The sequence below is a fragment of the Coregonus lavaretus genome, assembly GCF_964263955.1.
Source record: "Coregonus lavaretus genome assembly, contig: HAP1_SCAFFOLD_5723, whole genome shotgun sequence".
NCBI classification, from domain to species: Eukaryota; Metazoa; Chordata; class Actinopteri; order Salmoniformes; family Salmonidae; genus Coregonus; species Coregonus lavaretus.
Window position 1 is genome coordinate 10,174 of NW_028160767.1, and position 27,743 is coordinate 37,916.

Consider the following 27,743-nt stretch of genomic DNA (forward strand, 5'->3'; position numbering starts at 1 on the left):
CCTGTAAGATTGGCTACTACCGTGCCCTGGCCACAGACGGTGCCTGCTCCAAGTGTCCTCTCCACAGCTACTCTGTTAGAGAGGGATCCACGTCCTGTGCCTGCGACAAGGGCTACTTCCGCTCTGAGACTGACCCTGCATCCATGCCCTGCACCAGTAAGTGTACACACACACACACACACACACATAAGCATGCACACACACACGCAGCTCACATGCATAGTGGTTTGCACACACCGCTGGTGTTGCATTCTGATTCCAGGTGGTACTTAGTGATCAGTCAATGTGACATAGAACTAATTAGGAAATAAAACACTGCATCCAAGATTCACTCTTCCATCAGAGAGAGAGAGAGAGAGAGAGAGAGAGAGAGAGAGAGAGAGAGAGAGCGAGAGAGAGAGAGAGAGAGAGAGAGAGAGAGAGAGAGAGAGAGAGAGAGAGGCTTCAATCTATAGAGTCCCATCTACCAGGTGTGAAACAGGGAAGGGACTCAGGGGGTATGCTAATTTGGTATAGAGCAGACCTAACTCACTCTATTAAATTAATGAAAACAGGAACATTTTACATTTGGCTACAAATTCAAAAGGAAATGATCTCAACAGAGAAAAATGTCCTCCTGTGTGCTACCTATATAACCCCACTAGAATCACCATACTTTAATGAAGACAGCTTCTCCATCCTGGAGGGAGAAATCAATCATTTCTAGACCCAGGGACATGTACTAGTCTGTGGTGACCTAAATGCCAGAACTGTACAATAATCTGACACCATCAGCACACAGGGGGACAAACACCTACCTGGAGGTGACAGCATTCCCTCCCCCATATGCCGCCCTAGGCACAACTACGACAACATAACCAACAAAAACGGGTCACAACTCCTGCAGCTCTGTCGCACGCTGGGTATGTACATAGTCAATGGTAGTCTTCGAGGGGACTCCTATGGTAGGTACACCTATAGCTCATCTTTTGGCAGTAGTACTGTAGACTACTTTATCACTGACCTCAACCCAGAGTCTCAGAGCGTTCACAGTCAGCCCGCTGACACCCCTATCAGACCACAGCAAAATCACAGTCTACTTGAACAGAGCAATACTCAATCATGAGGCATCAAAGCCAAAGGAACTGAATAATATTAAGAAATGCTATAGATGGAAGGAAAGTAGTGTTGAAACCTACCAAAAAACAATTAGGTAACAACAAATTCCTTTTAAACAACTTCCTGGACAAAACGTTCCACTGTAATAGTGAAGGTGTAAACTTGGCAGTAGAAAACCTAAACAGTATATTTGACCTCTCAGCTTCCCTATCAAATCTAAAAATCTCTAACAGAAAACCGACAAATGACAAATGGTTTGATGAAGAATGCAAAAACCTAAGAAAGAAATTCAGAAATCTATCCAACCAAAAACATAGAGAACCAGAAAATCTGAGCCTACGCCTTCACTATGGTGAATCACTAAAACAATACAGAAATACACTACGGAAAAAGAAGGAACAGCATGTCAGAAATCAGCTCAATGTAATTGAAGAATCCATAGACTCTAACCACTTCTGGGAAAATTGGAAAACACTAATCAAACAACAACACGGAGAGCTATCTATCCAAAACGGAGATGAATGGGTAAACCACTTCTCCAATCTTTTTGGCCCTATAACAAAGAACAATCCTCAATGAAATGATAAAATATACAGACAACAAATTCCAATTGGCTATCCTTAAACTATTTAACATCATCATTAGCTCTGGCATCTTCCCCGATATTTGGAACAAGGACTGATCACTCCAATCCACAAAAGTGGAGACAAATTTGACCACAATAATTACCGTGGGATATGCGTCAACAGCAACCTTGGGAAAATCCTCTGCATTATCATTAACAGCAGACTAGTTAATTTCCTCAGTGAAAACAATGTACTGAGCAAATGTCAAATAGGCTTTTTCCCAAATTACCGTAAGACAGACCACGTATTCACCCTGCACACCCTAATTGACAAACAAACCAAAACAAAGGCAAAGTCTTCTCATGCTTTATTGATTTCAAAAAAGGGTTTGATTCAATTTGGCATGAGGGTCTGCTATACAAATTGATGGAAAGTGGTGTTGGGGCAAAAACATACGACATTATGAAATCCATGTACACAAACAACAAGTATGCGGATAAAAAAACACACATTTCTTTCCACAGGGCCGTGGGGTGAGCCAGGGATGCAGTTTAAGCCCCAACCTCTTCAACATATATATATATATATATATATATATATATATATATATATATATATATATATATATATATATATATCAACGAATTGGCGAGGGCACTAGAACAGTCTGCAGCACCCGGCCTCACCCTATTAGAATCTGAAGTCAAATGTCTACTGTTTGCTGATGATCTGGTGCTTCTGTCACCAACCAAGGAGGGCCTACAGCTGCACCTAGATCTTCTGCACAGATTTTGTCAGACCTGGGCCCTGACAGTAAATGTCAGTAAGACAAAAATAATGGTGTTCCAAAAAAGGTCCAGTTGCCAGGACCACAAATACAAATTCCATCTAGACACCGTTGCCCTAGAGCACACAAAAAACTATTCATACCTCGGCCTAAACATCAGCGCCACAGGTAACTTCCACAAAGCTGTGAACGATCTGAGAGACAAGGCAAGAAGGGCCTTCTATGCCATCAAAAGGAACATAAAATTCGACATACCAATTAGGATCTGGATAAAAATAGTTGAATCAGTTATAGAACCCATTGCCCTTTATGGTTGTGAGGTCTGGGGTCCGCTCACCAACCAAGAATTCACAAAATGGGACAAACACCAAATTGAGACTCTGCATGCAGAATTCTACAAAAATATCCTCAGCGTACAACGAAAAACACCAAATAATGTATGCATTAGTCACACGCCTACAGTGATAACAAACACATTTTACATTTTGATCATCTTCCTCCATGACCATTGCCCCCTCTCTTTCCATCTTTCTCCCCTATAATCTCTCTTGTGAATCACATCACACACCTAGTTATACTATACGATCACCTTGGGTACATACAGTGCATTCGGAAAGTATTCAGACCCCTTGACTTTTTCAAATCAAATTTTATTTGCCACATGCACCGAATACAACAGGTGTAGACCTTAAACCTTTACATACACCTTAGCCAAATACATTTAAACTCAGTTTTTCACAATTCCTGACATTTAATCCTAGTAAGAATTCCCTGTCTTAGGTCAGTTAGGATCACCACTTTATTTTAAGAATGTGAAATGTCAGAATAATAGTAGAGAGAATGATTTATTTAAGCTTTTATTTCTTTCATCACATTCCCAGTGGGTCAGAAGTTTACATACACTCAATTAGTATTTGGTAGCATTGCCTTTAAATTGTTTAACTTGGGTCAAACATTTCGGGTAGCCTTCCACAAGCTTCCCACAATAAGTTGGGTGAATTTTGGCCCATTCCTCCTGACAGAGCTGGTGTAACTGAGTCAGGTTTGTAGGCCTCCTTGCTCGCACACGCCTTTTCAGTTCTGCCCACATATTTTCTATAGGATTGAGGTCAGGGCTTTATGATGGCCACTCCAATACCTTGACTTTGTTGTCCTTAAGCCATTAAGCCACAACTTTGGAAGTATGCTTGGAGTCATTGTCCATTTGGAAGACCCATTTGCGACCAAGCTTTAACTTCCTAACTGATGTCTTGAGATGTTGCTTCAATATATCCACATAATTTTCCTTCCTCATGATGCCATCTATTTTGTGAAGTGCACCAGTCCCTCCTGCAGGAAAACACCCCCACAGCATGATGCTGCCACTCCCGTGCTTCACGGTTGGGATGGTGTTCTTCGGCTTGCAAGCGACCCCCTTTTTCCTCCAAACATAACGATGGTCATTATGGCCAAACAGTTATATTTTTGTTTCATCAGACCAGAGGACATTACTCCAAAAAGTACGATCTTTGTCCCCATGTGCAGTTGCAAACCGTAGTCCGGCTTTTTTATGGCGGTTTTGCAGCAGTGACTTCTTCCTTGCTGAGCGGCCTTTAAGCTTATGTCGATATAGGACTTGTTTTACTGTGGATAAAGATACTTTTGTACCTGTTTCCTCCAGCATCTTCACAAGGTCCTTTGCTGTTGTTTTGGGATTGATTTGCACTTTTCGCACCAAAGTACGTTAATCTCTAGGAGACAGAACGCGTCTCCTTCCTGAGCGGTATGACGGCTGCGTGGTCCCATGGTGTTCATACTTGCGTACTATTGTTTGTACAGATGAACGTGATACCTTCAGGTGTTTGGAAATTGCTCCCAAGGATGAACCAGACTTGTGGAGGTCTACAATTTTATTTCTGATTTGGCTGATTTATTTTGATTTTCCCATGATGTCAAGCAAAGAGGCACTGAGTTTGAAGGTAGACCTTGAAATACATCCACAGGTACATCTCCAATTGACTCAATTAGCCTATCAGAAGCTTCTAAAGACATTACATCATTTTCTGGAATTTTCCAAGCTGTTTAAAGGCACAGTCAACTTCTGACCCACTGGAATTGTGATACAGTGAATTATAAGTGAAATAATCTGTCTGTCAACAATTGTTTTAAAAATTACTTGTGTCATGCACAAAGTAGATGTCCTAACCGACTTGCTAAAACTATAGTTTGTTAAAAAGAAATTTGTGGAGTGGTTGAAAAACGAGTTTTAATGACTCCAACCTAAGTGTATGTAAACTTCCGACTTCAACTGCACATGTGGGTAGAGTTAAAGTGACTATGCATAGATAATAAACAGAGAGTAGCAGCAGTGTAAAAGAGGGGGTGGGGTGTAGTGCCTTGCGGTCGGAGGCCGAGTAGTTGCCATACCAGGCGGTGATGCAACCAGTCAGGATGCTCTCGATGGTGCAGCTGTAGAACTCTTTGAGGATCTGAGGACCCATGCAAAATCTTTTCAGTCTCCTGAGGGGGAATAGGCTTTGTCGTGCCCTCTTCAGGACTGTGTTGGTGTGTTTAGACCATGATAGTTTGTTGGTGATGTGGACACCAAGGAACTTGAAGCTCTCAACCTGTTCCACTACAGCCCTGTCGATGAGAATGGGGGCATGCTCAGTCCTCTTTTTTTTTCTGTAGTCCACAATCATCTCCTTTGTCTTGATCACGTTGAGGGAGAGGTTGTTATCCTGTCACCACACGGCCAGATCTCTGACCTCCTCCCTATAGGCTGTCTCATCATTGTCGGCGATCAGGCCTACCACTGTTGTGTCGTCTGCAAACTTAATGATGGTGTTGGAGTCGTGCCTGGCCATGCAGTCATGGGTGAACAGGGAGTACAGGAGGGGACTGAGCACGCACCCCTGAGGGGCCTCCGTGTTGAGGATCAGCGTGGCAGATGTGTTGGTACCTACCCTTACCACCTGGGGGTGGCGCGTCAGGAAGTCCAGGATCCAGTTGCAGAGGGAGGTGTTTACTCCCAGGGTCCTTAGCTTAGTGATGAGCTTTGAGGGCACTATGGTGTTGAACGCTGAGCTGTAGTCATTTTGTTACGTTACAGCCTTATTCTAAAAATGTTCCCTAATCAATCTACACACAATACCCCATAATGACAAAGCAAAAACAGGTTTTTAGAAATGTTTGTAAATGTATTAAAAATAAAAAAACTGAAATATAACATTTACATACAGTACCAGTCAAAAGTTTGGACACACCTACTCATTCAAGGGTTTTGCTTTATTTTTACTATTTTCTACATTGTAGAATAATAGTGAAGACATCAAAACTATGAAATAACACATATGGAGTCATGTAGGAACCAAAAAAGTGTTAAACAAATCAAAATATATTTTATATATGAGATTCTTCAAAGTAGCCACCCGTACTTTCAGTATTCAGACCCTTTACTCAGCACTTTGTTGAAGCAACTTTGGCAGCGGTTACAGCCTCAAGTCTTCTTGGGTATAACGCTACAAGCTTGGCACACCAGTATTTGGGGAGTTTCTCCCATTCTTCTCTTCAGATCCTCTCAAGCTCTGTCAGATTGGATCGGGAGCGTCGCTGCACAGCTATTTTCAGGTCTCTCCAGAGATGTTCGATCGGGTTCAAGTCCGGGCTCTGGCTGGGCCACTCAAGGACATTCAGAGACTTGTCCCGAAGCCATTCCTGCGTTGTCTTGGCTGTGTGCTTAGCATCGTTGTCCTGTTGGAAGGTGAACCTTCACCCCAGTCTGTGGTCCTGAGCGCTCTGGAGCAGGTTTTCATCAAGGATCTCTCTGTACTTTGCTCCGCTAATCTTTCTCTGGATCCTGACTAGTCTCCCAGTCCCTGCCGCTGAAAAACATCCTCACAGCATGATGCTGCCTCCATCATGCTTCACCGTAGGGATGGTGCCAGGTTTCCTCCAAACGTGACTCTTGGCATTCAGGCCAAATAGTTCAATCTTGGTTTCATCAGATAATCTTGTTTCTCATGGTCTGAGAGCCCTTTAGGGGTCTTTTGGCTGTCATGTGCCTTTTACTCTACCATAAAGGCGTGATTGGTGGAGTGCTGCTGAGATGGTTGTCCTTCTGGAAGATTCTCCCATCTCCACAGAGGAAGTCTGGAGCTCTGCCAGAGTGACCATCAGGTTCTTGGTCACCTCCCTGACCAAGGCGCTTCTCCCCCGATTGCTCAGTTTCAGAGTCTTGGTGGTTCCAAACTTCTTCCATTTAAGAATAATGGAGGCCACTGTGTTCTTGGGGATCTTCAATGCTGCAGAAATGTTTTGGTACCCTTTCCCAGATCTGTGCCTCGACACAATCCAGTCTTGGAGCTCTACGGACAATTCCTTCGACCTCATGGCTTGGTTTTTGCTCAGACATGCACTGTCAACTGTGGGTCCTTATATAGACAGGTGTGTGCCTTTCCAAATCTTGTCCAATCAATTGAATTTACCACAGGTGGACTCCAATCAAGTTGTAGAAACATCTCAAGGATGATAAATGGAAACAGGATGCACCTGAGCTCGATTTCGAGTCTCATAGCAAATGATCTGAATTCTTATGTAAATAAGGTATTTCTGTTTTAGTACATTTGCAAAAAAATATAAAAACCTGTTTTCGCTTTCTCATTATGGGGTATTGTGTGTAGAGTGATGAGATTATATATTTTTAAAAAAAAGAATAAGCCTGTAACGTAACAAAATGTGGAAAAAATCAAGGTGTCTGATTTTTTTCCTAATGCACTGTACATAACCAAACAATGTTTGCAGTGTGAATCTGTGAAACAAAAAGAAACACAGCTACATATCAGTTTAACTATGCTGCCTTTCTCAATGGGAGGAAGTCTATTTATCTGCTACTGGCAGGGTCTGATTTAATAGGGTCTTAGCTAAGTTATGGGGGAACCTGATCCTGAATGTTAAAAACACAAAGATGGGGCCTTGTATGTGACTCTGTGACCTGTCTGTAAGTTGGGTGACCTTTGACATTTGACTCCTGTCTGTCTGTCTGACCGTGTTTTATTTTTCTGTGGTGATCTGGGTTTCTACCACGTTAGCCCTTATAATCACAGCTGTCACTCAAGCATTCATCCCCCCCATCTCTCTCCCCTCTCTTCCTTTCTCTCTCTCTCTCTCTCGCTCTCTCTTTGTCTCTCTTTGTCTTTCTCTCTCGCTCTCATTCTCGATCTCTCTCTCTCTCTCTCTCTCTCTCTCTCTCTCTCTCTCTCTCTCTCTCTCTCTCTCTCTCTCTCTCTCTCTCTCTCTCTCTCTCTCTCTCTCTCTCTCTCTCTCTCTCTTCTTTGTCTTGCACAAAACACACTCAGCGTCACGAACACAGACTAAGTTCGCCCTGCTGGAGGTCAGACAGGGAAAATGCTATTATCCCTGGTAATTGGTGTGTGTGTTGTGTATGCGTGCATGTGCGTGTGTGTGTTGTGTGTGGGTAATTGAAAACATTTCTCCCCCCTCTTAGCTCAGGGTCCTCTGATGGCGGTTGATGATTATAACTGGATGCTGTGTAATCCCACAGACTGGTGCAGCGTGGATAGCCGCCCCCCCCCCCTCCCTAGCCTCCATATCCCTCTCCCCCACTATCCTCTCCATCCCAATTCCCTTACCTCACCTCACCTCACCCCACCCCACCCCACCCCTCCACTCTCCCTCCCTCTCTTTTTCTGTCTCAGTAATTGTTGGCTGAGTGCTGAGTTGGGAGATAGGAAAAGTGGGTAAGATGGAGGCAAAAGGGAGAACGAAAGAATGTTGATGAACAAGGATCCCTCCTTCTCTTTGTCCTAATGCTCAGTTGACATGGTGGAAATAGTTTCAGGTAACGATGCGGTAACGTCTTGGTAACGATGTGGTAACGTTTTGGTAAAGTTTAGGTAGCACACACACACACCTCACCCTCTCCTAAACCACCAGCCCTCCAGCCCCAGGGCTCAATGCCATTCGCTGGTCCTGCCAAGTACCCGGCCGCCTCAGTGATTGACAGGCTATTTGGCCCAATCGGTGTCCTGGCTGTCTGAAACGCACCTCTCACATAATCCCTCTTTTGTCCTACTCTTCTGGTCCAGTACCCTTGGGTGGAATACAACCCTCTAGACTTCCCAGCTATTATGGAAATAGGTACAGTAGAGAGGAACTCCTTGAAAGCTGAGCCTTCAAATCAAGCTGTCAATCAAGAGGAAAGGGTAGCGCCGTCGCCAGAGTCGGAAAAGTGTCAGCTAGGTTACAATTTGAGGCATGTGTAGTGTAGTGTAGTGTAGTGTAGTGTAGTGTAGTGTAGGCCTTATGGGCTGAGAACCTGGCTCAGAGGAGACACTGGGCCAAATGGGGTGACATTTGTTTGTTAATTGTGTTGGAATGCCCATGGCTTTGGTTACATTGCACCTCGCAGCCCTGCCAATAAAGCATAGTTTAATTCTAGAGAGGGAGGAGGGGCGGCTATGTGATATTTGTGTAACTCTTGTGTGGTAACTTCTCTCTTCTCTATTAGTTTGATGATAGCCAGCCATAAGGCATTGGTGAAATGTCTGGGTTTCAGAGGAGGAAAATTAAGACAGATGGGTAGAGTTAGAGAAAATGAATAGAAGATACCAGCTGGTCCTCTGTAGCTCAGCTGGTAGAGCACAGCGCTTGTAATGCCAAGGTAGTGGTTCGATCCCCGGGACCACCCATACACAAAAATGTATACACGCATGACTGTAAGTCGCTTTGGATAAAAGCGTCTGCAAAATGGCATATTAGATAGAAACCGCAGTCAGCTTGTTGAATTGCCGAGAAAGAGAGAAAGATGTTAAGTAGATATGATTGAATGAAAGCAACATAACACAGTGCGTGGGGTGTGTACTGTGTGTGTATCTCTTTGTACCTTGTCTCTCTCACTATCTGTGTTCTTGCAGCCTGTAAGATTGGCTACTATCATGCCCTGGCCACAGACGGCGCCTGCTCCAAGTAGAATTTTGGAAGCGTTGTAGTTGCGTTCCCTACTGTTGAATTACCCAGTGCCAGTCACAGCTGATGGCTCCCTCTCTCCCTCTCTCCTACGCTCGCCCTCTCCGTCTGGATAATTCTGGGAGCACCAGGTATGGCCAAAGGTAGTGTGCGTGGAATGTAGGAGAGCAGGGAGCTTCTGGAATGTGTCTGTGATTGAAAATAACATTATATAATAACCCGTCATAAAGTTATACAGCGCAGCATGACTTACCATGGCAACAAATAGCAGACAGACACAGACACATCTTACTGACAAACACACACTCCAAAACTGACACACACACACACATACACACACTGCATTATCTCCTGTGCTCAGTCATGGACCCAAAACCCCATTGTGCTGGGGATAAAACCAGCTCACATACATATGACCTTAGTCCTCTACCGTTTATGACAGAATGGCACTAAGAAAATCGATCTGTTTAATAGCTCAGTGTTCTAGCAGGAAACCACAGAGGAAGCAGAAATAGGAAGACTGCTACAGTGAACCTTACATGACAAAAGATCATTACAGTGATGGTTCTGCAGCCACCGCCACCTTAATATAGAAACCCTCATCTGTAACTGACTGGATGGAGGGGTGAGGGAAGAGAGGAGAGGGGATGAGGGAGGGAGGGAGGGATGTTTCATCATAATGTTTAATGAGAACTGATAGTGGATTGTCAGAAGAGGGAGGGTTTGAAGGTAGGGGTGATGCTAATATTAACCCAACACACACACACACACACACACACACACACACACACACACACACACACACACATTCACACACACACACACACACACACACTCACTCACTCACACACACACACACACACACACACACACACACACACACACACACACACACACACACACACACTCACACACACACACACACACTCACTCACTCACTCACACACACACACACACACACACACACACACACACACATTCACACACACACACACACTCACTCACTCACTCACACACACACACACACACACACACACACACACACACACACACACACACACACACACACACACACACACACACACACACACACACACACACACACACACACACACACACACACACACACACACACACACACACACACACACACTATACATGAGGACCAACTCAATTCCACACCAGTTCTCCTCTTTCCTTTCTATCTCTCTCTCTATCCCTCCATCCTAAAGGAGAGAGCACTGCTCACTTCCATCCAAACCATCTCTATAGACTATAAGGAGCCGTTAGATTGGAACGACCTCCTCTCTCTCTCTCTCTCTCTCTCTCTCGCTCTCTCTCTCCTCCCCAGTACAGCCCCTGTCCTCCATACTAATCAGTGGCTTTTTGCTTCCTGGTGAACAGACGGTGTTTGTCTTCTCCTTCTGCCCCCCCCCCCCCCCCCCTCTCTCTCTCTCTCTCTCGTCCTCTTCTTTACTAGTTGTAAATGCATGGACTATCACCAGATTCACCACACAAACACCCATACTGACACACTCACATGCACACACTCCTCCAGTCGTTCTCCCCCCCCCTCTCTCGCTCTGTTTCTCTGTGTAATCATTTATTGCCACGTCGCTCCTCCAAAAATAACACCGATAATTAATTTCCATTGTGAAATGATTCGTCAGTAGATGGACTGGCATTCATATTTCACCCCGTGTCGATCCCTTTGCTCACCCATGTGACCTTCATTAGTCAGAGAGAGGGGGGGGGGGGGGGGTTAACTTAATGACTGTTTGCCATGTTTGAAAGCAACATGTGAACTAGGAGTGGACAGTGTGAAACATTATAAAAAACAGACCCTAGATCAAGGCCACTTCTTTATTACTGGGATTGAAAAAACAAACTCTGTCAAATCCCTAAACAGATCTGGGACCAGCTGGGTTAGGCTCACTGCCATGGTAACTAATTACACATCTACCACATTAATGGAACACAATCAGTTCAGGGATTACATTTCAATTGATATCCTGACTAAACCAAGTTGAAGTTGGACTTCCTAACTTCCCAGCCCTTTTCAAAAGAAAATAAGACCTCAGGAATAGTTGGGTTAGCAGTGACTGCAAACTATAATTAGGATTTAATCACTTAGCTACAGCCCCAAAGACAAACACTATTATTGAATTCCCCAAAACAAAGTGTTTTAATTTCAACTATTTAGTTTTGTCTTTATTTGCAACACCAAAGTCTACTCAGTCACTTCAAACCTAGTCTCTTCTCACAGCTGCTTTGTCTGACAGTTACCCATGAGTTTGGTAAAGTGAGAGTACTTCAGACCAGCTCTCTAACGCTGCACCTTTCTCTCCCTCCTCTCTGTCCCAGGACCCCCGACGGCGCCACTCCACCTCATCTCCAACGTCAATGAGACATCGGTCAACTTGGAGTGGAGCACCCCTCTCTCCTCTGGCGGACGCCAGGACCTCAGCTACAACGTGGTGTGTAAACGTTGCGGGCCCGAGGGGACACGGTGTCAGCCCTGTGGGAACGGGGTCCACTTCAGCCCCCAGCAGCTGAGCCTCAGGGCCACCAAGGTGTCTATCAATGACCTGCACGCTCACACCAACTACACCTTTGAGATCTGGGCTGTTAACGGGGTCTCCCAACAGAGCCCTGGACCTGAGCAGGCCGTGTCGGTGACGGTCACTACCAACCAGGCCGGTGAGTTGGGGTTGGGGTTGGTTGGGGGGAGATGTGTGTTGGTGGGGAGAGAGAGATGCTGGAGACTGTTGTTGTTGGTTGTGTTGTCTTGGTAAAGGCTGAGATGTGCTTTGAATGTTTGAATTTTATTTTATTTTAAGGGGAATGGGGAATCAGGCAACATTTCCATTCTAAGGAATTGTATTGATTTGGTTAGGCTTAATTAAGTTGTTGTGGTCTGTTGGGTAGGGCAGTGTCTGTGTATTGTTCCAGTGGAATGGGATCATGAATACCGCGCCTGGCCCTCTACAACCACACTAGAGCTCTCTGCCTGGTGGTGCGCTGAAAGGCCCCTGTTGTTTTGTCGTTCTGCCATTTTTTCTCCAGTTGTTGTGCAAATGTGTTTTACGGCTGTGACCTTTCCTTTCCCCTGATAGATGATTATTACCTCTGGTTTTACTGCGGTGCTCTTGGGTGGCGGGCTAAGTGCCTTTTTGTGTTGCTATTTTGATCCCTGGGAAAAGAGAAGATCTCTTTCTGGTTAGGACAGTGACTGGATGATTCTGACTGGCTATTTAAGGACAGGATGGCTTGATTTATCTGGTCTGGGGAGAAAGATTAATGGATCTGGATCTGCTGTGAAACCAGTTGTCCTGTGAGCCACACCTATGTCAGAGTTGTATTAGTTAGGCCCCCCCCTACACACACACACACACACACACTAACATCCCCCTGTGTAGCTCTGGGGTGATCACCTCACTTTAAATATTAAGATATATAAATGATGTTGCCTTTGGCTCGTCACTGAAGCATGTTTCACAACTGTTCTCCATTCTCTAATACTTACATTAAGTTGGCCCTCTGCAGCTGGAGGCATTGGGAGTGTGTGTGTATGTGTGGTCATGCTTGTGCGTGCATGTGAGGCAAAAATGTCTGCGTGTGCAGGTTATTTTGTGTGTTGTGTAGAATGTGTGCGTGTGTGTATTAGAGAATGCGTGTGTGTGTCTGAGAAAGTGTGTGTGCGGGTTGAAGAGAATAGCACCAGAGTTTGTTGGCTTTCTCCCCTAATACTCAGTAGGGGTTTTCAGAGCTCTGATTTCACCCCCTGTAATCCAGACAGTCATCTGTGGCTGTCCCTCTCTCTATATCACCCCCATCCAGACACAGTGGATTACACATTTATTATGATAGATTTATTATGATATGCTCTGTGAAAAGCCACTTGGGCCACCACCCTTGATCAAGACTCAGGTTTCTGTAGGGAAGAGTGCAGAGGGTGGGAGAGATTTCTAATTTCACCATGAACAATCCCCCTCGTAAATCAGACAGGGTGTAACCCCTTCACCCCTCTGGATGAAGTAAGGGGTTTGTGTGGAGTTGAGGGGTGGCGGTCAGGGTTTTGGGAGGATGTCCAGCTTTGTGCCGACCTCAGGCTGTAAATGGATGTTTAGAAAGTTTACGAGATCCAGAGTCTTTACTCTACATCTTGTGTGTCTGTGTGTGTGTGTGTGTGTGTGTGTGTTTGGCTGTGTGTGTCTGTGTGTGTGTGTGTTTGGCCGTGTGTTTCTCTCTCTCTGTGTGTGTGTGTGTGTGTGTATGTCTAATGTGTTGAAAAGGTAGTGAGTTAGTATGTGCAAGTGTTTGTCATTGTGTGTGTGTGTGTGTGTTTCCATCACTATGCTGAATCGGAAATGCATGTGAACATGGGGACGTTGTCACGACTGTCTGTGAGATGCGGTAAACGAAGTCAGGCGCAGGACACAGAACTCTCGGATACGTACTTTTAATACGAAAAGGATTCAAAAGGACACAGAAAATAACTCCACGCAGGGAGGAAATAACCCGCTCACAAAATAGACAACCGTGAAGGGGAAAACAATCACACAAAAAGTACAGATGAGAGACAGGGGTAATTATAAGGGAAACAATTAACATAATGACGAACAGGTGTAAACAATACAGACAAAACTAAACAAACCCCGATAACATCGAACGGCAGCAGCTAGTACTCCGGGGACGACGAACACCGAAGCCTGCCCGAGCAAGGAGGAGGAGCAGCCTCGGCAGAATCCGTGACAGTCGTGGGTGGAAGGAGACTTTATTGGGGATCTCATATGGGGAAACATTTTCTCGATGCCCTGAAAAACAGCTCCCACTTCGCCTGTTTTTTCCTCTGCTGCAGCAAATCAAATGATTCCAATCTGGCAACCAGACTCCAATATGGCACCCACATGTGCTCCCCAGCCTTTGTTTCTTTAATGTCAAACCAGAATCCACCACATATTCTCCCAACCACACGGTCTGACCACAGCTGGTCCAGTTACCTGAATATCTCAGAACGAACATGTTCACAAAGACAAACTAATTCACTCAACTCTCTCCCTCTCTTTCTCTCTGCAAGACAAACTAACTCATTCAAGAGCGTAATTTATTCACAGGGTCCAACTCTTTCTCACTGTGACATACAGACTCAGAAAGTAGCTCAAAAAGTAGCTAGCTCAACAAACTTACCCACCAAGACATTTCCATCCATCCAGGGAGCAAACATTCAACCAATCTCAGTTTGTCTGTTTTGCTCGTTCCCAGCTCTACTAATGTGTCTCTGCTTGCTAATATATGCATGGGCTGCTGTGTGCAATTGAGTTTCTCCACTGTCTGTGAGCGATAATGTGAGTATGTGTATGTTTTTTATGTGTGTTTCCATCTGTCTGTTGGTATAATGAGTTTGTGTGTGTGTGCACACGTGCATGCATGCTTGGGTGTGTGTGAGTGAGTGTTGCGGCGGGCGAGCTGTGAAAGAGTTTTTGGAGCACATTATTGGGAAATGAGATCTGAATATTCATTGCTTTTCCACTTAGTATTCCAGAAGCGTTTTAGCCCACGCTTTCAGGAGGCGTTAAGACATTACAGATCTGCCCCACATTCAGCTCTGTGTACAGAGGTGCCGGCCAGCCAACTAGTTTACAACGGTTACATCTCTAATCTCCTACATCGCCTGTGTTATTTTGATCCTGGCCGAGTGTTTGGCGTGTGATAGTGACACAAGGTGTGTGTGAGTGTTTTATCTCCTCTAAACTTTTCCCTGATTGATAGTACAGTGTGTGTCCTTCCATTGTAAACTTCACCTCCTCTATACCGAGCCTCAGAAGGAACCACTCACAGAATCACTCATCTTTAACTTCACTTTAGCCTTTGGAAAAAAAGCAACAAGAGGACCAGAACACGTTTAAATCGCCATATCTGTCATCTTTGGAGAAAAAATGGATGTGTGGATTACCTAAGGGGAATGGGCCGGCTAACCCTTTGGGTTTCTTTCTGGTCGGGAGCATCCCTGGCCACCTCCGGGGGGCCCTTCAAAGTGGGTCTGGCTGCCAGGCGCCCTCCAGTAAGATTGATTTGAGGGTTACAAATGGCCACTGTTCTAATTGTTTAACAGAGGCAACACGTTAGCCCGACCGGCAGGATGACACAACCCAGGGAAATCTATTTACCGCTGCTCGCTCTGAGAGCTGTCTGAACACCCCCCCACCCCTTTACCGCTGCTCGCTCTGAGAGCTGTCTGTACACCCCCCCACCCCTTTACCGCCGCTCGCTCTGAGAGCTGTCTGTACACCCCCCCACCCCATTACCGCCGCTCGCTCTGAGAGCTGTCTGTACACCCCCCCACCCCTTTACCGGCGCTCGCTCTGAGAGCTGTCTGTACACCCCCCCACCCCTTTACCGCCGCTCGCTCTGAGAGCTGTCTGTACACCCCCCCACCCCTTTACCGCCGCTCGCTCTGAGAGCTGTCTGTACACCCCCCCACCCCTTTACCGGCGCTCGCTCTGAGAGCTGTCTGTACACCCCCCCACCCCTTTACCGCCGCTCGCTCTGAGAGCTGTCTGTACACCCCCCCTCCCCTTTACCGCCACTCGCTCTGAGAGCTGTCTGTACACCCCCCCACCCCTTTACCGCCACTCGCTCTGAGAGCTGTCTGTACACCCCCCCACCCCTTTACCGCCGCTCGCTCTGAGAGCTGTCTGTACACCCCCCCACCCCTTTACCGCCACTCGCTCTGAGAGCTGTCTGTACACCCCCCTCTACCCTGTTCCAGACCCATCGCCCCCCTCCAACCCCCACCGCCCCCACCACTGAAACCTAACCCATCGTTGGTGCTTGGATTCCAGGCCTGGTTGAACTTAATCCCTCTCTAAAAGCCTGGTTGTGTTAACATTAGAGTGAACACTAGCCTCCCAGGACAGTAACGCCTGGACTGGTCAGGGGGAATACAATGTATATATTGTCACAGATAATCCAATCATAATCGAGGATGAGGGTCGCCTCATTAATCACAGCAGTGTAATTGTTTAAAAGGCAGCAGCAGGTAGACTGTGTAGGATAGCAAGGTTACGGTAACCAGAGTCACGGGTCAGAGATTCACTTAGCCTCTACAGTAGACCTACTCTAGCTAACTTTAAATGGCAGACGGTAGGCTACCGAACCATCAGCAACAACGTTTTAAGCTTTGGGGATGTGAGGATAATGTAAGGTAGACTATGGTGGAGATTCAGGATAGTGTGTGTGACTGGGTCTGTGTGTGACTGGGTCTGTGTGTGACTGGGTCTGTGTGTGACTGGGTCTGTGTGTGACTGGGTCTGTGTGTGACTGGGTCTGTGTGTGACTGGGTCTGTGTGTGACTGGGTCTTTGTGTGACTGGGTCTGTGTTTGACTGGGTCTGTGTGTGACTGGGCCTGTGTGTGACTGGGTCTGTGTGTGACTGGGTCTGTGTGTGACTGGGTCTGTGTGTGACTGGGTCTGTGTGTGACTGGGTCTGTGTTTGACTGGGTCTGTGTGTGACTGGGTCTGTGTGTGACTGGGTCTGTGTTTGACTGGGTCTGTGTGTGACTGGGTCTGTGTGTGACTGGGTCTGTGTGTGACTGGGTCTGTGTGTGACTGGGTCTGTGTGTGACTGGGTCTGTGTGTGACTGGGTCTGTGTGTGTAATGTGTATATATGGGGGAAGGGTTAATGGGTGTTGAAGCTTTGCCAAGGTTTTATTTGGAGGCTGTTGAGCAGGCGAGAGGCTGGAAGGGTGTATGTTTCTCCCTGAAGGGCTCTACAGTGCGAACATTTTACTTGCATATGCGTCTAAATATTTTGCTGTGCGACCTGGAATTTTTATTTAGGAGCACCAGTGCGCCTAGAAGAATGAAGGATTCTAGCTTCAATATCTCAAATATTTTTCAACTTAGGCGCACACGTGCTCCTTGTAAAAAAGGTCAGCGTAGAGCCCTGCCGTGTCTGAAGACGTCTTTGAACTCCACCGTCCAGCTCTACCTGACTGTGTGTGTGTGTGTGTGTGTGTGTGTGTATGTGTGTATGTGTACTCTGCCTGTCTGTTTGTCTGTGTGACCCTCTATCTATAACTGTATTTCTCTTTCCTTGGGCATGAGTGTGTGCTGGTCTTTTGTAGGCTCCGCCTCTGCATTTGTCAGTGCTTTTCGATCAGTAAGTGGATGTTTTTTTCCCAGACAATTAAATCCATATGGATGATGTGTCTCTGTAGTGTCGTCTGTGCCTGACTCTGACCCAATTTGTGTGTTGTCAGTCTCTGAGCTAGAGGTTTGACTTTTGGAGCGAGTTGGGAGGGAGTGAGTGTGAGCTGTTATCTGTGTTTTAACCTTCACATGTTAAAGGGGGAACACAGAGCAGCTGGTTGAAATACTGTTTCATTATGGGCTGCTGTAGAATGGGCTTTAGATAATGATCTCTGCCTACGTTTAATAAAAAACTATTGATTGGCAAGAAGACAGAGCAGCAACAGCAAGGGAGCAGGGGAGACGTCATAGCAATGCAGTGGTTTCCCAGGGTGACCGAAGAATCTTTGGAATTGGCGGGGCAGGAAGTGAGATAGTCCTTAGCTTAGCTTGAAGCATCTGCTGTGTGGAGAAGAAGGGAGATGGATCTGAAACTAACCTTGTAGCCGTAGGCAATAGGATGGTTTGTTTTTATGCTTTCCAACCATTTGGCTTAGCAATAGAGCTTCACCATTGGACTCCTTAGGTGTAGCATTGTAGCCGTAGCCATTTAGCTGTACAGCGCCTAAGCCCTTTGACTGGGAGCCAAGCTGACAGACAGACAGAGTTGATTGCCTCATGGCATGTTCTGGTGACATTCTCAGCAAGAGCAATAGGAAAGAAACAGACTTAGGGGCTCAGAGGGTCAAAACAACAAGACAGCAAAGGTCAATGCTAAAATCTCTCTCTCTTTTTCTCTTTTCTTTCTGTCCATAGCCCCGTCTCCCATCAACTCCATCCAGGCCAAGGACATCACCAGACACACCATCTCCCTGGCCTGGCAGCAGCCTGAGAAAGCCAACGGGGTCATCCTGGAGTATGAGGTCAAATACTACGAGAAGGTGAGGTGGGAAATGCAGTTCTCTGGGAATGCAGTTTTTTTCCTCAGGCTTCAGAATAACATTGAACCTGACAGGTTGATAATTCTACATTTTTATGAACAGTGAAAAGGTGACAATCCGACACTGTAGCCTCTCAGGAATCTAAAGTAAGAACATTTGTCATGCCAGGAAAACCACCTCAATTATTTTCATCCCTCTCTCTCCTTCAGGACCAGAATGAGAGGAGTTATCGCATTATCAAGACGTCGTCCAGGAACACTGACATCAAGGGCCTGACTCCTCTGACCTCCTACGTGTTCCACGTGCGCGCTCGCACCGCCGCCGGCTACGGAGAGTTCAGCGCTCCCTTCGAGTTCATGACCAACTCTGGTGAGTGGAGCGCTACCTTGACAGCATCGCACAATTCACTGTGATGATGTCATAGTGACACAGAGCAAGTGTAAACATGTGTTCTGTTTTAGCACACGCTACCCACTTACATCTTTCTCACCACTTCTAACATGTTGGAACATTAATGATATAGTCATAACGTCAGATGCTGATATCACCTGTTTTAATACATCTGAATAACACCTAAACATTCAACAAACATTCAAACTCATAAGTATAATATTGACTGTTATGAACAATCCTGACCTACAATAAGAGGCCCTATGTCATCTGATCGTCCAATGTGGGCAGGATGACGTCTGTTCTGTCCTGTAGTGAAACATTGGGATCCGTCTAGGCACAGGTGTCTCTTTGTGATGAGATAGAGATAGTGGCCCATGATAATGACACACTGAAGCACACAGCTCTTTGCTCATTGGAATGGTACTGCATTGTGTCTCAATGGGCCTCTGAGAAGCACAATACTTTATGGGGACTCATAACATGGAGGATAGGGAACAAGGACAAATACTCTGGGCCACACACAGAGGGAGAGAGGAAGGGAGAGGAGGTTAATGACGATGGCAAATAGAACATCTACTGTAGGTTTTACATCTCTGGACCTGATTAGACTGAATGATATTGACTTTGCTCTGTCTCTGTACACCCACTCTTTCTCTCTCTACCTCTCCTTTTTCTCTCTCTCTCTCTACCTTTCCTTTCTCTCTCTCTCTCTACCTCTCCTTTCCTCTCTCTCTCTCTCTCTCTCTCTCTCTCTCTCTCTCTCTCTCTCTCTCTCTCTCTCTCTCTCTCTCTCTCTCTACCTGTCCCCCCTCTCTCTCTCTACATTTGTATTCCTCTCTCCTCTCCTCCTCTTTCTTCTCTCTCACTCTCTCTCCCTCCCTCTCTTCCTCTCATATTCAGTTCCAGCTCCTATCATCGGAGATGGGACTAACTCCACAGTGTTGCTGGTGTCTGTGGTGGGCAGTGTTGTTCTCCTCCTCATCCTCATCAGTGCCTTCGTCATCAGCAGGAGGTGAGACTCTCATCCCTCTCTCTCTCTCTCTCTCTCTCTCTCTCTCTGTCTCTCTCTCTCTCCCTGTTTTATTTCTCTCCATCTTGCCTCTGTGATGAGAATGTCTTGCTGGGCAGCTGCAGAGGCAGGCTTGAAAAAGTGGCTGTCACATGTCGACGATAGGTACACACACACACTAACACACAGCCCCAGTGAGTGATGTGTAGGTACACACACACACTAACACACAGCCCCAGTGAGTGATGTGTAGGTACACACACACACTAACACACAGCCCCAGTGAGTGATGTGTAGGTACACACACACACTAACACACAGCCCCAGTGAGTGATGTGTAGGTACACACACACACTAACACACAGCCCCAGTGAGTGATGTGTAGCCACACCTGAGACATGATTGACGGTGTGACAGCTGAAGAGATGTAATCAGCGACCCTCACTCCTCTTCTCCCACTACATCGCCTCTTTCCTCTCTCCCCCTCTCCTCCCTCCATCTCTATCCCTCTATCTCTCGCTATGGCTGTAATATGGGGTGGTAGTTAGTTTCTGTGACCTGCGGGGAGATGGAGAGCGAGAGAGACAGTGAGAGAGTAGGAGAGATAGAGAGGGGCAGAAGAAGAGAGAAAAAGTGAGCGAGAAGGAGGCAGCAGGTGGATCTGCAGTGACCCAATCAGAGGGTGTTAACCAGTGAGCAGTAGAGCAGGACAAAGCAGTGACACACAGATGGGATTACATGCAGATGGGGTCTCTCTCTTCACGCTTTAACCACGCTCTGTCTTTTACTGGCCAGTGTTTGTTTGTGTGTGTGTGTGTGTGTGTGCACTCCTGTGTGATTGCACACTTCTATATGTATGAGATAGAGAGAGTGTGTGGGCGATGGAGAAGGGGGATGTTTGTGTGTGTGTGTGTGCGCGCTTATGTGTGTGTGATTGCGGCTCTTCCAGCCAAGCAGGTGGCCGTCTTTGATTCATATTAATTGACGGTAACTGTCTGTCATTGTGTCTTGACCATCCTGTGGGGGAGGGGTGGGTAGCGCTCTGCGTGGCTCACAGAGCTGTTTAACAGTCATTAAAAGGACAGAGAGGCACATTGTCATGTTTAAAAGTCATTAGTGCAACATTGTCCTGCACATCTGGTGGTCTTAGACAGCCAGTGAACACATCAATAATAACACCATGGACTTGCTCTGTGCTGATGAACCTAGCTAACCACGTCGGCCATGTTGTTTTTGTCCCCAGAAAGAGTAAGTACAGCAAGGCCAAGCAGGATGCTGATGAAGAGAAACACCTACACCAAGGTAGACCACTCACTGTACTCAACCTATGCTAGTAGAAACGTTCACTGATCAGCAACATCATTCATTATTTCATTGTTGCTAGAAGAGCCTCTGAAAAAATTGTGAATGAAATGTGTATTCCAAAAGTAATGCCATATAACATTCATCACAGTATTCTCCAGTGAAAACCTATTGACAAGACAAATACATTAATATTATTTTAGACTCTTATTATTTAACTCTGAAATTAGAGTTATTACACCAATCTAACAGAGACATTGGATGGAGAGATGAGGAATTAAAGGATAAAGGAGAAGAGAGAGGTGAAAGAGAGGAAGGCAGTATAAAATGAAGAACAGAGGGGGCTCTACTGGTCAGAATGCATTAACCTTCCCTTTTCTCTCCTCCTTTCTCTCAGGAGTGAGGATATACGTAGACCCCTTCACCTACGAAGACCCCAACCAGGCTGTCCGAGAGTTTGCCAAGGAGATTGACGCTTCCTGTATCAAGATTGAGAAAGTCATTGGCATCGGTACGGACTGGACTTACTAATGCACATACTTTTACTATGTCAACATGACCGTTCTGTCAGACTGGTAATATTTGGCCAGACTCATTGGGTCAATAGACAATAAAATAACTTGGGAGGGAAAATATAATGTTCCTGTTTTCCCCTGTCTGCCAGTGGAAAAAGTCAGCCGGTGCTCGACTGAGAAGGAGGGATTGGGGATCAGAGGGGGTCGATCAATTATTAAAGTACAGCCCCCTTTCCCACCCCCACCTGTTCCCTTCTCTCCCTCTAGTAGAAATAAGTGTGTGGTATCTGTGTTATTAGGTTTTTTCTTGACCATGTTGAAAATATGTGAGTTTGATAAGGTGTGTGTTTTTGTGTGTGTTCCAGGTGAGTTTGGGGAGGTGTGCAGCGGTCGTCTGAAGATGCCAGGGAAGAGGGAGATCTGTGTGGCCATTAAGACCCTGAAGGCAGGATACACTGACAAGCAGAGGCGGGACTTCCTGTCTGAGGCCAGCATCATGGGCCAATTCGACCATCCAAACATCATTCACCTGGAGGGAGTGGTCACCAAGTGTAAGTAGGATCCTGATTGGAGGATTTTTAAAAGGCGTAAATCAAATTATTGTGGAGCTTATAATATAGAAACCCAATCATATACTCTATATTTTTCCTATGGACAACATAAACTATGATTAGACAAAATAAACCTGAAAGGGACAAGCTCATACAATGTCTGTGGTTTTGGGTGACTTTGGAGATAGCAAGGGGGGGAAGGGGGGTTGTTCCCATCCCAGCCCTGTTACCCAGAGGGCCGTGGGTAGGGGGTAGGGGTGGTGTGGGTCCGGACACAGCGCCCATCCTGGGAATCCCCAGGTGGTTGGAGTCCAGATGGAACAGGTCTGATGCAGGTTGGCTACAGGGGCTAATGTGTTCTGCGCTGTAGCTAGCTCATTAATCATGGTGTCAGCTGTAAATATGTTTGGGGTTAGAGAGTGATACCCTATCTGCAGGACAGACCCTCTACTGCCGCCACACCAGACGCTGGCTTCTTACCCCTTCACCCCTTATTGTTTAGAGTGTGTGATGGGGTTAGGGGGTGTATGTGTGGGAAACTAGTTGTGTGTTCAGTTCGTAGTGCATTGCGTGGGTGTTTGAGAGAGAGAGTTTGTATTGATGTCATACTGGTTTAGCGTTTTATTTCTTCATGTCTTTTACTATGAATGTGTGTCTGTTCACCTTTGATTAGGTACATGTGTGTGTGAGTGTTACCTCAGAGTCCCAGTTATCTTGCCTGGTTATATGGACAGACTGGTATAGTGGAGGGGGGGAAGGAAAGGGGAGGCTGAAAGACAAGCAGACACTGAGAGAGATGGAGAGAACGAGTAATTGAGATACCAGACTGGAAACAGAAACAGTTTGAGAGTAGAGGACTGCATCCAATTTCCCTCTCCCCTTCCTCCCGTCTTTGTAATGACAAAAACCAGTTTCTCTGCAATTAGTCCTTCACACTTGAGTGTGTCGGTGGAATCTATTAAGAATCCATTATTTGAATTGCATTCCAATCTAGTTAAAAGGGACTTCCATCTCGCCTCAGTACGGCATCACTGCATATCCAAGAGGCCAATTAAGTCTTATTAATTATTGATGAAGACTAAATATGCACTAAATACATAAATAGGCTAAAATCAGAGACTCAGAGTTGAGCCAGAATAGCCTCTCATCTTGGCCCTTTATTTTTCATAGCATCACTCTGACATAATAAAAACCCCTGGCCGTCCATCGTTAGTCGTTAACACTTTGAGCCTTCCCAGCTTTCCTTTAGGATGTGATCAATTTAAATTCCCACATGTACATAATGTAAGCGCTGCTAAATTTATAAGGGTCCTTTTATTAAAAAAAATAACAATAAAAACTACATCCAGTGAGAGTTAGTAGCAGGCCTCTTTGTGTTCTCCCCCGCCATCGGCTCTCTATAATAACGTCCCCCTAACGTTACCTCAACGTTCTCCAAACATTCTCCTATACGTTATCCTCTACCCTCCCTAGCCATTTTTTTGGGCAGGTGATAATTGGCCTATTGGCGGGGCCCCTGCTCAGAGCTCATTGCCAAAGGCGGCGGGACATATTCAGTAAACAAGACATTAGCATGCCAATAGGCTGGGAGGAAGAGGGCGGGGCTGAGAAGGGGCGAGCTGGGGCTCGTAGGTCAGACGCTCCTCAGACTTGGTTGGGGAGCTGTCAATCAGCAGCGGCCCGGGGCAGCAGGGGAGAACAAAACAGAACAAAGATGGTTGACAAATATGGTTGAACTCCACTTCCTCTTTGGGGCGTTGCTATAGCCCTGTAAGTCATGGAGTGCCAATCACGCGCCACACGGAGCCGTGACTGACAGCCTCTTGGCAATTGGATCGGTCCACTGCAGAGTGGGAGAACTTCACCTTCAGACCCTGAAACTACTAACTACTTTACTCACTGGAACTAGACACTAATAACTAGGAAACACTCTAATAACTCTCAAATTTATTTCTAATAACAGTTCAAATGTGAGTATACATGTTTAAAATCATTCATAATCATAGCACAGTATCTAACAATTCCAAGTGGAGTTAAAAGTAAACTCTTCGCCATGTGTTTGCTGTATGGCTGGTTAGGCAGGCACCATCTTGCTAGCGCTATGGGATAAACCACACTGCGCCTCCATCTCTCCCCCCTCCTCCCCTCTACCTCCCAGAGCCACACAAAGACACGCAAACCTTCACAGAACCACCAGGGAATCTCCCTCCTGCTGAAAGAAAGAGACAGACACTCCCCCGAGAGAGAGGGAGAGAGAGGGCGAGAGAGAAAGACAAAGAGAGAAAGAGAGAGAGAGAGAGAGAGAGAGAGAGAGAGAGAGAGAGAGAGAGGGAGAGGGAGAGGGAGAGAGAGAGAGAGAGAGAGAGAGAGATGGGATGAGAAAGGGCAGAAAGTAGTGGCAGAGTGACATGGAAAAAGAGAAAGTGTGAGAGGGAGAAAGAAACAGAGAGAGTATGTGGAGAGTGACAGAATGTACAGAAGGTTGGCATGAAAGGAGGAAAGGAGCAGAGAGAATGGTGAATGACATAAATAGACAGATTGTCATAGATTCATAGAGATTGTGTATACAGTGCCTTCAGAAAGTATTCATACCCCTTGACTTATTTCACATTTTGTTGCGTTACAGCCTGAATTCAAAATTGATTAAATAATTTTTTTTCTCACCAACCTACATATAATACCCCATAATGACAAAGTGAAAACATGTTTTTAGAAATGTTAGCACATTTATTGAAAATGAAATACAGAAATATCTCATTTACATAAGTATTCACACCCCTACGTCAATTAATTGTAGAAGCACCTTTGGCAGCGATTACAGCTGTGATTATTTCTGGGTAAGTCTCTAAAAGCTTTCCACACCTGGATTGCACAACATTTGCCCATTATTCTTTTCAAAATTCTTCAAGCTCTGTCAAATTGGTTGTTGATCATTGCTTCACAACCATTTTCAGGTCTTGCCATAGATTTTCAAGTAGATTTAAGTCAAAACTGTAACTCTGCCACTCAGGAACATTCACTGTTTTCTTCGTAAGCAACTAGGTTATTGTCCTGCTGAAAGGTGAATTCATCTCCCAGTGTCTGTTGGAAAGCAGACTGAATCAGGTTTTCCTCTAGGATTTTGCCTGTGCTTAGCTCCATTCCCTTAATGTTTTTATTTTGAAAAACTCCCCAGTCCTTAACGATTAGAAGCATACCCATAACATGATGCAGCCACCACTTGAAAATATGGAGAGTTGTACTAAGTAATATGTTGTATTGGATTTGCCCCAAACATAACACTTTGCATTCAGGACAAAAAGTGAATGGCTTTGCCACATTCTTTGCAGTATTACTTTAGTGCCTTGTTGCAAACAGGATGCAGGTTTTGGAATATTTGTATTCTGTACAGGCTTCCTTCTTTTCACTCTGTCAATAAGGTTAGTATTGTGGAGTAACTACAATGTTGTTGATCCATCCTCAGTTTTCTCCTGTCACAGCCATTAAACTCTGTAACTGTTTTAAAGTCACCATTGGCCTCATGGTGAAATCCCTGAGCGGTTTCCCCCTCTCTGGCAACTGAGTTAGGAAGGACGCCTGTATCTTTGTATTGACTGGGTGTATTGATACACCATCCAAAGTGTAATTAATAACTTCACCATGCTCAAAGGGATATTCAATGTCTGTTTGTTTTTTTACCCATCTACCAATAGGTGCCCTTCTTTGCAAGGCATTGGAAAACCTCCCTGGTCTTTGTGTTTGAATCTGTGTTTGAAATTCACTGCTGGACTGAGGGACCTTACAGATATTTGAATGTGTGGGGTACAGAGATGAGGTAGTCATTAAACAATCATGTTAAAGACAATTATTGCACACAGAGAGAGTCCGTGCAACTTATTATGTGACTTGTTAAGCAAAGCTTTACTCCTGAACTTATTTAGGGTTGCCATAACAAAGGGGTTGAATACTTATTGGCTCAAGACATTTCAGCTTTAATTTGTAAATTTGTCTAAAAACACTTTGAGATTATGGGGTATTGTGTGTATGCCAGTGGAAAAAAAGATCTACATTTAATCCATTTAAAATTCAGGCTGTAACACAACAAAATGTGGAAAAAGTATAGCGGTGTGATACTTTCTGAAGCGACCGTATGTGCACATTTCTTGCGTTTGCTTGTTAGTGTACTTGAGTGTGTGTGTGTGTGTGTGTGTGTGTGTGTGTGTGTGTGTTGGTGTTATGTTACAGTAGAGATCCCTTTCCGTGTGTAGAGTAAGTGGTAGACATGAGGACTGTTACACAGAACTAATTAAATCACTACAGGACTGAGACAAATGGTGTACCACACACACACACACACACACACACACACACACACACACACACTCACCTGAGAACCACTGCTCTCCTGCTGCGCTGGGCTGTGATGTGCATCATTTACTTACATAATCATCTGCCTTTCATTTTCTCTCTCTCTCTCTCTCTCTCTCTCTCTCTCTCTCTCTCTCTCTCTCTCTCTCTCTCTCTCTCTCTCTCTCTCTCTCTCTCTCTCTCTCTCTCTCTCTCTCTCTCTCTCTCTCTCTCTCTCTCTCTCTCTCTCCTCTCTCTCTCTCTCTCTCTCTCTCTCTCTCTCTCTCTCTCTCTCTCTCTCTCTCTCTCTCTCTCTCTTTCTCTCTCTCGCTCTGTCTCGCTCTCGCTCTGTCTCGCTCTTTCTTCAGGTAAACCAGTGATGATTATCACAGAGTACATGGAGAATGGCTCGCTGGATGCATTTCTGAGGGTAAGTCATGCAGTGTGTGCGTATTCAACTCTGTGTGTGGTATGTGTCTGCTTACGTATGTTCAGAACTCTAGCGTGACTATTACGGACGATATCCTCTTAATGAATGTCAAACAAGAAACATCATCAAGATTATGATTACTTACTATCTACAATCATCAACACATCCTGCCAGTACACTGCATACAAACATTACCTAACATTAATTTCTTTGTTTGTTTGGTTCTCTAGAAGAATGACGGGCGTTTCACGGTGATCCAGCTGGTGGGCATCTTGCGTGGCATCGCGTCAGGCATGAAGTACCTGTCTGATATGAGCTACGTCCACAGAGACCTGGCCGCACGCAACATCCTGGTCAACAGCAACCTGGTGTGTAAGGTGTCTGACTTCGGAATGTCACGAGTACTGGAGGACGACCCCGAGGCTGCATACACCACCAGGGTAAGAGAGCGTATGTGGCTGTAGTGTTAATCAATTTCAGTGTGAGTGTATCTACCTGTCAGCATTTGTATGTGTTTTTATGCTTGTATGTATTTACATTTTAGTCATTTTAGCAGATGCTCTTAACCAGAGCGACTTACAGTTAGTGAGGGGATACATTTTTCATACTGAAATGTATCTATGTCTTTGGTACAGTATGAGCAATACTAACAGCCTGTTACCTGTCAATCACAGGGAGGGAAGATCCCCATTCGCTGGACAGCCCCAGAGGCCATCGCCTACAGG

General features: G+C 45.5%; 1 protein-coding gene across 1 annotated transcript; it reads left to right on the forward strand.

The window, feature by feature from the left end:
• On the forward strand, positions 1–27,740 carry LOC311121468 (ephrin type-A receptor 4-B-like; the record flags this gene model as incomplete). Its single annotated transcript, XM_084195957.1, has 11 exons — positions 1–156; positions 11,782–12,117; positions 18,368–18,492; positions 18,702–18,861; positions 19,786–19,897; positions 21,138–21,196; positions 21,594–21,707; positions 22,077–22,262; positions 26,957–27,018; positions 27,249–27,458; positions 27,693–27,740. Coding segments are annotated over 11 exons (1,568 nt in total), but the record flags the coding sequence as incomplete, so codon positions are not given.
• Between the last annotated feature and the right edge of the window lie 3 nt (positions 27,741–27,743).